At 48.8% G+C, this 12217-nt stretch overlaps 4 protein-coding genes across 4 annotated transcripts; 2 read left to right on the top strand and 2 right to left on the bottom strand.

The window, feature by feature from the left end:
- Positions 1-1946: 1946 nt before the first annotated feature.
- PAN2 (poly(A)-specific ribonuclease) lies at positions 1947-5471 on the bottom strand (the record flags this gene model as incomplete). The annotated part of the gene is made up of 2 exons (XM_064897042.1): positions 1947-5291; positions 5343-5471. 2 exons carry the CDS (start codon positions 5469-5471, stop codon positions 1947-1949), a joined length of 3474 nt encoding a protein of 1157 aa, XP_064755992.1.
- A 594-nt stretch (positions 5472-6065) lies between these two features.
- On the top strand, positions 6066-6731 carry LTR64_002673 (uncharacterized protein; the record flags this gene model as incomplete). Its single annotated transcript, XM_064897041.1, has 2 exons — positions 6066-6081; positions 6136-6731. 2 exons carry the CDS (start codon positions 6066-6068, stop codon positions 6729-6731), a joined length of 612 nt encoding a protein of 203 aa, XP_064755991.1.
- Positions 6732-8683: 1952 nt separating this feature from the next.
- On the top strand, positions 8684-9816 carry LTR64_002672 (uncharacterized protein; the record flags this gene model as incomplete). The annotated part of the gene is made up of 2 exons (XM_064897040.1): positions 8684-8943; positions 8997-9816. 2 exons carry the CDS (start codon positions 8684-8686, stop codon positions 9814-9816), a joined length of 1080 nt encoding a protein of 359 aa, XP_064755990.1.
- A 139-nt stretch (positions 9817-9955) lies between these two features.
- Positions 9956-10972, bottom strand: LTR64_002671 (uncharacterized protein; the record flags this gene model as incomplete). The annotated part of the gene is made up of 2 exons (XM_064897039.1): positions 9956-10469; positions 10530-10972. 2 exons carry the CDS (start codon positions 10970-10972, stop codon positions 9956-9958), a joined length of 957 nt encoding a protein of 318 aa, XP_064755989.1.
- Positions 10973-12217: the final 1245 nt, after the last annotated feature.

The following is a 12217-nucleotide window of genomic DNA, read 5'->3' as shown; positions in this document are numbered from 1 at the left end:
TGCCGGTCTTCTCTATTTCTATTCAAACCACTTTACCAAGTCTGATTGTCCGTTTATTCCTGCCAGAACCCTGGAAAGCTCTGTTCTCGATGCAACTTAGAAGACAACGCTTACTTGCTTGCGCACCCGACTCCTGGCTTTCCAATAGCTATACATGTGTCCCCCCAGAATCAACGCCTTGAATCTTGAGCCTGTAGATCATACTAATACCTATGGCCAAAATTGCTGTGCCCATAGCCTGAACTGTATCCTTGTTCCTGCGCCGGCGCTTGTGCATAATGCAAATCGTGACCAAACTGATTCATCAACACCTGTTGTCCACCACGTCCACCTAAATCTCCATAGTCGTTGTTCGCTCTATCTCCGTGACCCGAGCTGGCAAATGTATTTGTGCGCTGTCCAGGCCTCCATCCTACTTCTTCTTGGTCTCGATATTGCTGGCTCGCATCGGTATAGGGCAGGTCGTGAACACTACTTTGCTGGCTGTGCCCACCCGTTCCAGCGTGCGTGCTGTTGTATGGCTCAAGCTTAACTTGACTCGTATTATCTCGCATCTTAGCGTATCGCCCGCTCCTGGTCTGGCTCATTCGTGCTCGGAAATCAACCACGATCATAGCAATCTGTGAGATGGCGCCAAAGACCACGAAGGAAAAGAGTGCCTTGTATTGTTGACATATCATTACACCATCGTTGTTACCCCAGTTCGAAATCGTGCAGCTATGTGCTAATGTACCATAGATGTTCCAGCCTAACAAGGCTACCGAGACGAGCCAAAGAATGAGGAGCGGGACGTTGAGGACCAGGTTGAAGAGTGGCGCAAGTCGAGTGCAGAGGTGGATGCATAGGGTGAGGGCGAGGCAGAGTAGTGTTAATACAGTTGTCAAGAGTATCTATGCTTGTGTAAGTACGGGCTGCTGTTGGCAGAGGGTCATACTCACTATAAGAAATGTCCATGGTATCTTGTAGTTGTCGTTTCTCAATTCTATGCAGAAGAAGGCCAGTATCGCAGCGACTATTATTGAGGATATGGCTAGAACGAATCGTACGCCGTGAAAGGATCTCGCATTGTAATGTGAGGGCTTCATCTTGGTCTTCGTAGGTGTATCTCGTGAATTCATCTTCGTAAGAGACCAGAATCAAGATGGAGTGATTCGCGTTCAGTGATAAGCGTAGGATCTGTAAGGTGAAACACAGGTGACGTTAAGCGAGCGGCAGCAATGTAGTGTTCTCAAACACGACAGCAGAGACTTGAAGAGACTAATTCACCTTGAGCGAGTGGACGTATTGGTAAAGAGATCATGCTGGTGGCTACGTTGCACGACCACTGCCCGTGGTGACACACCATGAGACGCAACCACCCACCGGCATTTCGGATCCCCACCAGGGTCTTCGTTCAATTGGGTTGGGGGTGCTGCCAAGAAGGGTTCCTGCAACCTCTTAAAATAAAAATAGACCACCAATTCTAACCGATTTAGGCGTAAGGTCAGGGCAATGTCTGCTAAAAAACCATCGCTGGGAAACAGTCTCCGGAAACTAGATTTTCACAGCAACATGTTTAACAAGAGTTGGTTTGGTCGATTGAAAGACTGAAGAACAAATTTAATGGTTGCATGATTTACTGGATGTTCAGATCAACGGAGGATCGTACCAAGCTTCTGTATCTTTGTTTTGGCTATATTGATGCGAGAACTAAACAACGAGCGAAGACTTCTGTGACACGACAAATAAAGGCGTGGCTGTTGGCAGCAACCAAATTGCGACACATCTTCGAGTAGTCATATCGATTACTCATTTGGGTTCGGTGTTTCCTCCGCCTGCTTATTCTTGTGTTGTCTATGATGGCGGTACATAGTCCTCTTCGCTTCTTCAAACAATAATCGAAATCGATCGCTACCTGCAGGCGCTGCCTTCATCTCTTTCTTTTGTTGTTGAGCACCCTCTCGACGCTACCGCAGAGGGCTCTCCTTAATTAGCGCACTGCCAGGCGTGAGCATGCCATTGCTCTTGTAGTTGGGACTTCCTATTATGCTTCTAGCAGGTGTCGCTGGAATGCCTCCGTGCAAGCTCATATCTGGCGTGTTTCTTCCGCTTGGTACTGCACTGTTCGTCAATGCCCCGCCCTCAATGCTCATCACGGCACTCTTGTTTGGTGGTTTCCACCCAAATCGGCTGCCTTTGCGATAGATGTCCTCAACCATCTGCTCCACAATTCCTGCATCTTCAAACTCTTGAAATTTACGCCAGAGCCGTAAAGCCATTCGTGCATCTTCGATACTGTCGTGGCCGTCGATCTGGGACATGTCCTCGGGGTCCTCTTGGATGTACTCCTTGAATACTGCCCAGGCTAGGTATTTCAGAGAAAACCGCCGGTTCTTGCCCGGCAGTAAGTACAAATTTTGTGTATCGACCGTCTGTAATTTCGGTACGTGAATGTTGGCTTTGCGGAAGTCTGATGCCAGGCCATGTCCCACAAAAATACATCCGAGATTCAAAAGCAGCCATAGCTTTTTATAGGCGACTTTAAGTGGAACAAGATTGTGCCTAGACATGCGTACGTCAAGATCACCAGGCTTGATTCCCGAATATTGTGTCTTGTAATCGACGATCGTGTCGAAAATGGTAATGTAGTCATCGACGAAAGGTTTGCCTTCTTGCATTCCGTTACCACGAAGGACGCTGACTCGTGCCAATCCGTTTTTTGCTGGTCGAATAGTTTCTTGTGTACCGTCCGCCTTCACGTCAATCTCTGCTCGTTCAAGTTCTACAAATTCAGTATCCAACGCGATCGGCATACCAGGCGCCGGCCTCTCATTATCCTCGAGAAGCTCACATTCTGGCGTTCCCGCAACACCATTGATGGTGTATGGTGAATATAGAAGACTGATGTCCATGTTCTCCTTCCAACGCTCATCAACTTTGCCATGTGCGGACTTGACTTGATATGCAAGAATGCTAGGCATTTTCCATGCTCGATCAAAACTGACAGCCTCGCGACTCTCGACAGGGGAGACCAGGAAGTCGTTGAACAAGTGCCAATCAGTGCTCCATTTATTCGTTGGGCTGTCCTTCCTCGAGGAGACGTCCACGTTGACGAGACTGACCAGATGCGGCTGTTGGCGTTCAGTCGTGTCAATGTCTGCTACAAAGCCAACCAGTTCGTACACAATGATACTTGACGCCTTGTTCCGGAGTTGTGTCTGCAGTTCAGTGCCCTCAAACACATATATACCTCGATTTTGCATCATAACGCCGACTTCCGTGGGCAACCAGCCAGGGTTCTCCCAGAGCGTATGCATAGCAGGATTGGTCAGGGCAGTGTTGAGCATGAGCACAAATGGAAGATGTTGGATAGACTTTCTGGTGGCAAGTTGCTGATATCTTCGACATTTGTTGCAGAAACCACGATGCTTGACTTCTCTTTCCATTGTCGCTTTGAGGATACTGCTGAACTTGAACATGTGGCTGCGCGGATTGTGCTTGGGGTCTATATTGGGGTAGAGCATGTCATGTACGTAGAGGCTTCCATGTTTGGTAGTGACGTTACCACAGTGCAGGCATCGGATAGCCTCTAAAGCTCCGGTAGACAGAACTTCGTCAATGCCATCCGAGGAACCTGCCATAGAAGCATAGTCGTGCGAAATTTGTTTAAGGAGGAACCTATTGACTGACTGTATCGTGTTGGAAAGGGTAACGTGGTTGGCAAGTGCCGCATTCTCCAGTAGGTTTAGGCTTCGTGCTTCGCTCAGAGAGCCGAAAGCGTGTAGCAGATTCGTAGCTTGACAATTCTGGCCTCCAGCTTTCTCTAGCATGTCGAACAGAAAGCCAAATTCACATAGCATACAGTTTGGTTTCACGCATGCGGTAGCAGCGTGTTGGATGGCAACATTACGTATCAGTGGCACGAACTTGTATAATTGGAGCAAAGCGTTGAGGTAGGAATTCTTGATGTGAGTCTCCAGACCGGAATAATCTGTTTTGTTATAGAACTGGAAGTCGAAGTCATCGACACCAAATCTGCTGTATTTGATCTCGACATTGCTATATTTGAGCATACGCTCTTTTTCTGTTTGGGCTCGACCATTGAGAAGTAGGCCAGCCATGGCAGCAATAGCTCCATCGGCTTGGGCTAGTGGATCGGCCTCAGGAAACTCTCGTGCTTTCTCGCTGAGAAACTTTGGCGCTGCAATAGTAGTTGGACCATGATCAGACCTGGTACTCTGTACTTGGTATCTGCGCAGCTTTGAAGGATTTTGCCAAGGACCATAGTGACCGAGCTCAGCTGGTTGCATGTAAGCTGTGGCAGCAGGATCGAGGCATGTTGGCGATGCACCCACGTCGAAAGTCATATGGCTGGGCCAGGCAGACAATAAACGGTCCGGATAGTATGGCATACCGATAGTGTTCAGTGGCTGGTCTTGCCAGTCTATCGAAGGAAGATTTCGTGGTGGTGGCTGGCCAAATTCAGTCTCTTTGCTTACGTTGTTGAACCTGGCCTTAGCAGGTGAACCCCAAAGGTACAACCAGCCACTCAGATCATTGACGACGAGAGCATCTCCAGAAGAAGCGATTTCCATACCCAGCATAAATTGGACGTTTGCTTGTCGCAGCATGACATTGACAGGGTTCATGAGGTCGACAACTTGCATCTGTCCAGTGTTTGATGCGACAAAGCTTGTTGTAGAAAGCTTTGGATGCAAACGAACGTAGGCTGCTCCTGCGTGGAAAGGGATTGGAGGCAAGGGTTTCAAGGATTTGAGGTCGTAAACGTTTGCTAGTGGGTCTACCATTGGAGGACCCATTTGACGAAACGACAAGCCACAGGTTACGAGGTAATCATGCCTGGCATCCATATCATTGACTGCGCCCGAGTGTGCCTTCCAGGTCTGAAGTAGCGAGTAGTTGTGAACATCCAAGACGTGGATCATACCATCATCAGTTGCAGCACAAATATGGCGGCATTTTTTGAGGATCGTGTACCTGGCTTGAGCAGGATGAATTGAAACAATGGTCCCTTTCTCGATATCAATCAGGTAAAAAGTGGGTTGGCAACCAGCGACCATGAGAAGATTGGGAGTGGCAGTGAAGGCCATGCAGCGCAACTCGGTCATGGAAGGATCGGAGAGATGCCATTGTGTTAGGGCTCGCCGGTTGATCAGGTGAACACTCTGGTTTGAGATGGATAGAACGCCCTTTTCGCATACGAGCAATTGTCGGACAGCCCCCTCTTGGAGGTGGGCTCTGATAGAAGTGTACTTCTGTAGCTGTGGACCATGATAAGATATGATGCGACCCTGTGCCGTTAGCTAAGACAATGTCAACACAATGGTACAAACAGGACTGACTTGATCTGTACCAATCCATAGTAATTCTTGGGAGTCGTCAAAGGCTATTGAAGAGGCAGGGGAGGGGAGGGCAAGAGGTCCAGCAGTAGGGGCCGCGATGCGGACAATCTCGTCCCAGTCTGCCTCCATGGGCTTCTAAACTATTTGATCGTCGCATGTGTGTGCCGAGGGCATGTAAGCACTTGCAGCTCACGATATTCTGCTGAATGCCATTGCAAGACAGTCAAGCGAAAAGAGAGAATAGGTTGAGATACTCTACGGATTCATAATTGTGGTAGTAGTTGTATGGAAAGGAACACATTTTGGTTGTCCTTTCCTCGCGTTCCAGTCTCAATTCCAGTTCCGTTTCAACGCGCTTGGCTTCGTTTACTTCAGGCCATTGCAATCAACATATATTCTCTCTGTCTGTACTTGCCACCGAGATCGACGGTTTATACCTGTTTGCGCTGACTAGTACTCAAACTTGATGCGTTTGAGCAATTTCATGCTTCCTTGCCGTACTACTGGTACTCAATAGGCGCTTTGTCGCGTACGAAGTGAAGACCTAAAAATTCGCTCGAGAACACGCAATCTTCTGTCCGCCTGGAACTATTGACCATTTTCTAGATTGCCCTGCTTACTGCTTTCTTCTGCAACAACTCTGTCATCATATTGGTGGTCGCAGACATTAAGCTCAGCCTGAAATACTGTGCTAGGAGTAAAGGTATCTCGCAAGAATTGATCATGGCGAGCTACGAAAGTGCGACATGCTACCATCTATCAATGTCATGAACTTTACTGACTTCTAAACCAGCTGAACACGCTCGTGATGCCCCTCAAACCAACCGTGCTCGACGGCCGGATCTCTCCTCTCTGAATGCCCTCATCACAGAAATTGCCCCGGAAGCACGAGAACGAAGAACAAGAGAGCACGCCGTGCCAGTTCCCGGAGACATTTCTGCTGCCTTCACCCAGTTTGCTGATGCTTTACAAGTCATGCAAAGAGAGAACGATAATGCAGACACCGATCTGCTTCAGAATATGATTTCTAATCTTCTAGCAACAGCCGAGCGACCACCGACAGAAGTTAAAGGTGTCGACGAGGAATATATTGCAAAGCTAGAAAGAGTCCCTATCAAGAAGGTCAAGTCAGATGCGGATTGTCCAATATGTGGCAATGAATTTAGAGAAGATCCTCATCCACTGCTTGTGCGCTTGCCTTGCCACGACTCTCACATCTTTGACATGGAATGCATCAGGCCGTGGTTGCTCCTTAATGGGACTTGTCCTCTCGACAGGGTGGACCTAGCTAAGAAAGAGAGAGATAGGAAGCAAAAGCAGCTTGACGATATCAAGAAAAATGCTGCTCCCGAGGACGAAGAAGAAGAGTGGGATGGTCTATACGGTTAAGCTTGATTATCCATGATATCGCTCCTGCGCCTCAATACCTGACAATCCCGAATTCGTCTTTAGTCTTCATCTCGTTGGGAGCTCGGCTTACAGAGTTGCATGATCTATTTGGTCGTTGACTTCTACTTCAAGAAAAGTATCAACAAATAGAGCTGAGACGACGGGGTGTTGCGTAGTCTGCGATGTCACAAAGCAGCACACGTGAATGCTTTCGTTGATACTGAGCGAATCTGGTTAAACCCCTCGAGAAAAAGGCAAAGGTTTCGGTGAGATGTCAGGTTGCGATGGACGAAGAATCTTCATGCGATGAGCTAAGTAATACTCGAACGTGTACGTGTTCTTGTTGCTGTCAATCATCGATGGGGCTTCCAACAGACGATCACGCCTCTTGCTACTTTGACAATGCAATAAGTCTGCATCTCTATAACAATTCTCATTGGCGACATCCAGGAGCCCCACTTGGCGGATGCAGACTTATTGCATTGTCGACTATAATCAGGACGTTTGTGCAAGGAAGCCTGACTACAGTCGCATTGAGGTCGTAACAGCCAAGGATGATTTTGTACTTCAAACCTACTATCCGTCGGCAGAGAATCATGTTCATTGGTAAGAATCTGAGCCATACCAGAACCGCCAAGCACTTCAGACCTTGGCAGTAGGCAGATCTAGCCACCGAAAAGAACACAATACATATCGCTCTCAGAAGTCGATATGATCGATGGTAAAGCCGCCTAAAAGCGGATCAAGCAGAGAGTCATTACTTAGTCAACAAGCGCACCAACGATGGACTTTTGATCACAACACGGGCATACTTCCTGCCTCAGCGGCGCGTTTCTCCAGATTCGGCCTAGCGTCTCCCATGTCGTTCCCGCCTTTTCTCAGCTTCATTTGTGCTCGGAATCAGTTTATATGATTCGACCTCTATCATACTATCTATAGCATCTGAAGAGGCTTCTTCAGGCACAGCACAAGAGACCTAGCATCTGGCACAACCGCGGACCTGTTGGATCCTCAGGACATAGCCATGATCCACACCATTGACATACTCATAGTGCTGACCGAGCTTTTACACAGAGCCGAATGGTAGCCAAGCTGGCTGATCTCGTAGAGATCAAGCATTGTTTTTGCATCAGCCACTACACGAGGCTTGGCTGGGTGATAGCTAAATCTTTACAAAGTACAAATGTCTCGCCCTTCTCATCGATAGTCTCTACCTCGTGGGATTTTTGGGTCAATACACCAAGTATCTAAGCTCTTTTTACATTAATCATGTACAAGTTCGCAGTCACTCTATCGCTGTTGACACATCTTCTTGCTACACTCTGCTTACCAACACAGGAATGTCCCATATTGGGCCCTGTCCTTCCATCTGAATTTGACATCGCGCAAACAGATGCCTTTCTTAATGCTACAGAGCTATTCCCTCGGCAGCTTGGGCTGCTGTTCTCTTCTGGTGTCCTCAATAGGACAAGCTCTTCTTTCTCGGTCGATGTCTTCTCTTCAGTGACAAACACTTCCATATACAGTTACAATCACGACGCCACAGACCTACATGAAGCCCTGACCACGGGTGAACTCACGGACAACACGCTCTTCCGTATTGGCAGTGTCTCAAAGTTATTCACGGTTTACGCGCTGATCGCGGCTGCTGGGATTGAGATCTTCAACGATCCGGTAACAAAGTATCTCCCTGAGCTTGCGGGCAATATCGGGAGGGCAGCTGTTGAAAGCATTATATGGGAGGATGTTACTGTTGGCGCACTTGCTTCACATCAGGCAGGCGTGGGAGGCTTCAGTAGGTACAAGGCTAGCATTCACGCGCACATACTAATATGGCCTGTAGTCCTGGAAACAGCTGCATGTACAGAACTTGGAACTTGCAACGTATCAGGTGCGTCATTTGCTATCTCATCACTCAGCTCACTGACACACTTTCAGATTTTCTCGCCCAGATGCGTGACAACAAGCGGCCAACCACATCTGCATTCGAGACGCCAATATATGCCGACTCAGGATTTGGTATACTAGCTCGTGTACTGGAGCGTCTGACCCGCCTGGAATATGGCCAGGCTATACACAACACTTTGTCCGTACCTCTTGGCCTGAACGCCATCTCTACCTTCAAGCCGGAAGGAGACGCAGTAGATGGCCTCATCGTGCCTGGCAGTCTTGCGGAGTCTTCATGGGGTTTCGACAATCAAATTACGGCAGGGTAAGTTTTTCCATCCATTTAACGAGTGTATCCACTACTGACTACGTTCGTAGTTCGGGGGGCATATACGCCAATGGTGCAGATCTGCGAACTATCGGTCTTTCAATTCTACACTCTCAGCTTTTACCACCAGCAGCAACACGACGTTGGATGAAGCCACTAGGGAGCGTCGCCGCCCTTTCAGAGTCCGTCGGTGCACCTTGGGAAATAAATCGTCTCGCCCTTCCAGTCACGTCAAATTCCACCCGCACTCGAATTTCTGATCTCTACACTAAGGCTGGAGGTCAAGCTGGGTACGGTTCAATATTTGCTCTGTCACCTGACCACAATATCGGATTCACGATAAATGTCGCTGGCGCCACTGCTGGCCGAGATAGATGGGTGCTCCGCGACCTCGTTGGTGAAACATTCGTGGTGGCTGCGGAGCACGCCGCTGCCGAATATGCTGCTCAAAATTATGTTGGAACATTCGTGGACGACTCAATAGATGGTACAAATCTTACTGTGACAGTGGACGACGACAAACCTGGGTTAGGTCTGGCGTCCATGTTCTGGAACTCGACTGAAGTGCGTACTGCGCTCGTCAGCTTACAACCGTTACCGATTCCAGCTGAGAATGTCACGGTACGACTGTACCCTACGGGACTTCAAGATGGAACGAGGAGGGTGTTTCGAGCGGTAGTGGAGTATTATCCGATTGAACCTCGTGCAGCAATCGAAGGTGGACAGGGCTTGTTCAATAACGGTTGTACAGCTTGGCTGTCGGCTGCTTTCTATCCGGATTCAGACTCACTGACATTGGATATTGTGGATGGCCAGCTAGAGAGCGTGACAAGTGTCCTGTTCAACAGTACTATGAGGCGAGTTGCTTAGGCCCGCTGGTTGATAATCAAGCTTGGAAGCATTTTCGAAAGAGCGGAGCACAAGAACTGATTGTCCGTGTATTAAAGTCTGTCTGCCGGACGTCATAACATGTCATTTAGATTAAATACATATCCTGTTCTTGTTCTCTTCACTGAACCTGACTAATCTCCATTCTCGCCTCCTTTCGCTCCGCTACCTTCTTCCTATGTAAGTAGTAGACGATGCCTCCGATTATCAGAGCGAGACCTAAAACACCACCGACTACACCACCAGCAATGGCGCCGACGTTTGTGCCGCCGTTGTTGTCGTCTATTTGTACCGTGCCCGAGGTGGCACTGACTGGCGGTGCTGTAGCGGAAGGCGTCCTAGGTGTGGACGTCACTACCTGGTTGTTCGTGTCGGGCGACGACAGGCTCGTTGTTGCTGTCGTTGTTGGTGTTGTCGAACGAATCGAGGATGGTGTCGTGGTGGTCCGTGTAGTGGAGGTTACTGTCCTGGTGGTAGTGCGGGTTGACGTGGTACTGCTTGGATAGTCGGTCGTTGTCCAGCTTGCGAGTACGGTGTAGGTAGCGCCGGCTTGAACGCTGTTGCAATAATAGGCTGTGTAGGTCGCTGAGCCAGTTCTCATGAGATTGATCCCGCAGAAGGGGTAGACCGAACCGCTGAGTTGTAGTTAGTACGAACATCCCGACATAATACTGCATCACAGGGTATCCACTCACCACACACGATTTTGGTAGTAGCATGCTCCAGTACAGGCCGAGGCGCTTTCGTATGGATAGCAACCCGTGTATGGATTGTTCACGTTCGGACAATCTGACAGTACAAACTGTCCAGCTGAGACAGAACAGCATCCGAAGTAGTTCTTGTCGTTGTTGTAGGCACAAGCATAGTCTCCGCCATCGTCATCATCGCATGTGAACGGGTCTGACAGGACACCGTCGAAGTAACCGCATGTCTTGGTCAACAGACTGGATTGTCGCTTTTGGAGGTCACCAGGATTTCGCCCTTTTAGCTCGAGCAGTCTGGGTCCTGGAGTTGGAGCTGGCGATGTTCCATAGAGATCGAAGTTGGGTTCGTGAAGCGCCGTATACTGCGAGATGGCAAGGACGTTGTTGAGCTGTGAGAATCCGAATAGCAGGGCTGTGACTGTTGTTGGGAGCATTTTGCCCAAAGTTTTGTCGACGCTGTTGTATGTTGTAGTCCTCGAGTTTGTGAGAGATGGTTTGAAATTTCACAACGTGTTGCCAATGTCCATAATTTTAGGTCCCAGCCTTGAACATCCTAGAAGTTCGACTAAAGAGGATACCACAAACTCAAGTTGACCTGCATATTGCCGACTAGGCAGTGAGCAAGCACATGGCTAGTAGGCGTGACAGGAAATTCACGCTGTAGCGAGAGCGGAAGTTGATAGCGCCATCAACTTGCTTTTCGAAATGAGCCATGGCTTACAGAAGTGCATCCTGCATGGCTTGATCTCGTATCTTCGCAAGCACAGACGCAGGCTAACAGGGGCCAGAAGTCCAAAGTCGACGACGACCCGGTCGACAAAGAAATGGTGGTGAGACGCGAGCCAATGTTTGAGAAGGGTGAAAGTGTGCTATTTGCGGCTGAGGCAGCTTTTGGGACAAGCTCGGGGATTTTGGGGCTAGCTCTCGTCAAAGCTCTGCTGCCAAGCGCACTAGTTGAAAGCTTAGAAATCGAGCTCTTCTCTTTGTGTGGTTGTGCTTTTTTCTACTCACACTGTATCTTCTTGCTCAGCGAGAAAGATGATCAGGGGACGATATTTACCACTGTATTTACGCAGAGCTTCTCGAAGTGACACGCATACAATTCAGCTCCAGTGATGTCGAGTGCTCGATCAGGCTGGAATTTTGAGGCGGACTTACGAACTCAAAATCGACACTTTCGATTCGGGACCATGCGTGGTTGGTACGACCCTAGTCAACAAGGTTGACCGGTCGCTGCAACACATCGCTTGTCCTGATCTGGACAGGTCTTTAACCAGCAGATAGATCAATTGAGGAAGCGTCCCGTGAACACGTTTCCATTGCCGAGACTACAAGTAAATTGTTCATTGGACAGCGAGTCATGCTAATGAAGTTAGCCATGGTTGCATTGATTGAGCAAAGTCAGCCTGACCTTTCAGTACTTGACATTCGAACCAGGTCTAGTGCGCGCCCTGATCGCCGAGTGAGACATTCACATCGCTTGCACATTGCTGGTGCGATGTGCATGCATTGACACCTGGCTTGCTGTGATGGTCATTCGAAGCAATAGCTACATCACGTGGTTGTACAACAACCCTGTTGCTCAGTTGGCTAGTAGTGCTCTTTCGGCGCAGCTTTACAGCGAGCATAACAACTACTCTCCATGATTGTAACGGGAGAACTCTTCACGAAAAGCGACA

This window comes from Lithohypha guttulata (assembly GCF_036872675.1).
Source record: "Lithohypha guttulata strain CCFEE 5908 chromosome Unknown scaffold_2, whole genome shotgun sequence".
NCBI lineage: Eukaryota > Fungi > Ascomycota > Eurotiomycetes > Chaetothyriales > Trichomeriaceae > Lithohypha > Lithohypha guttulata.
Note: the sequence above shows the minus strand (reverse complement) of the source record. Positions and strands in the feature narration are given on the sequence as shown.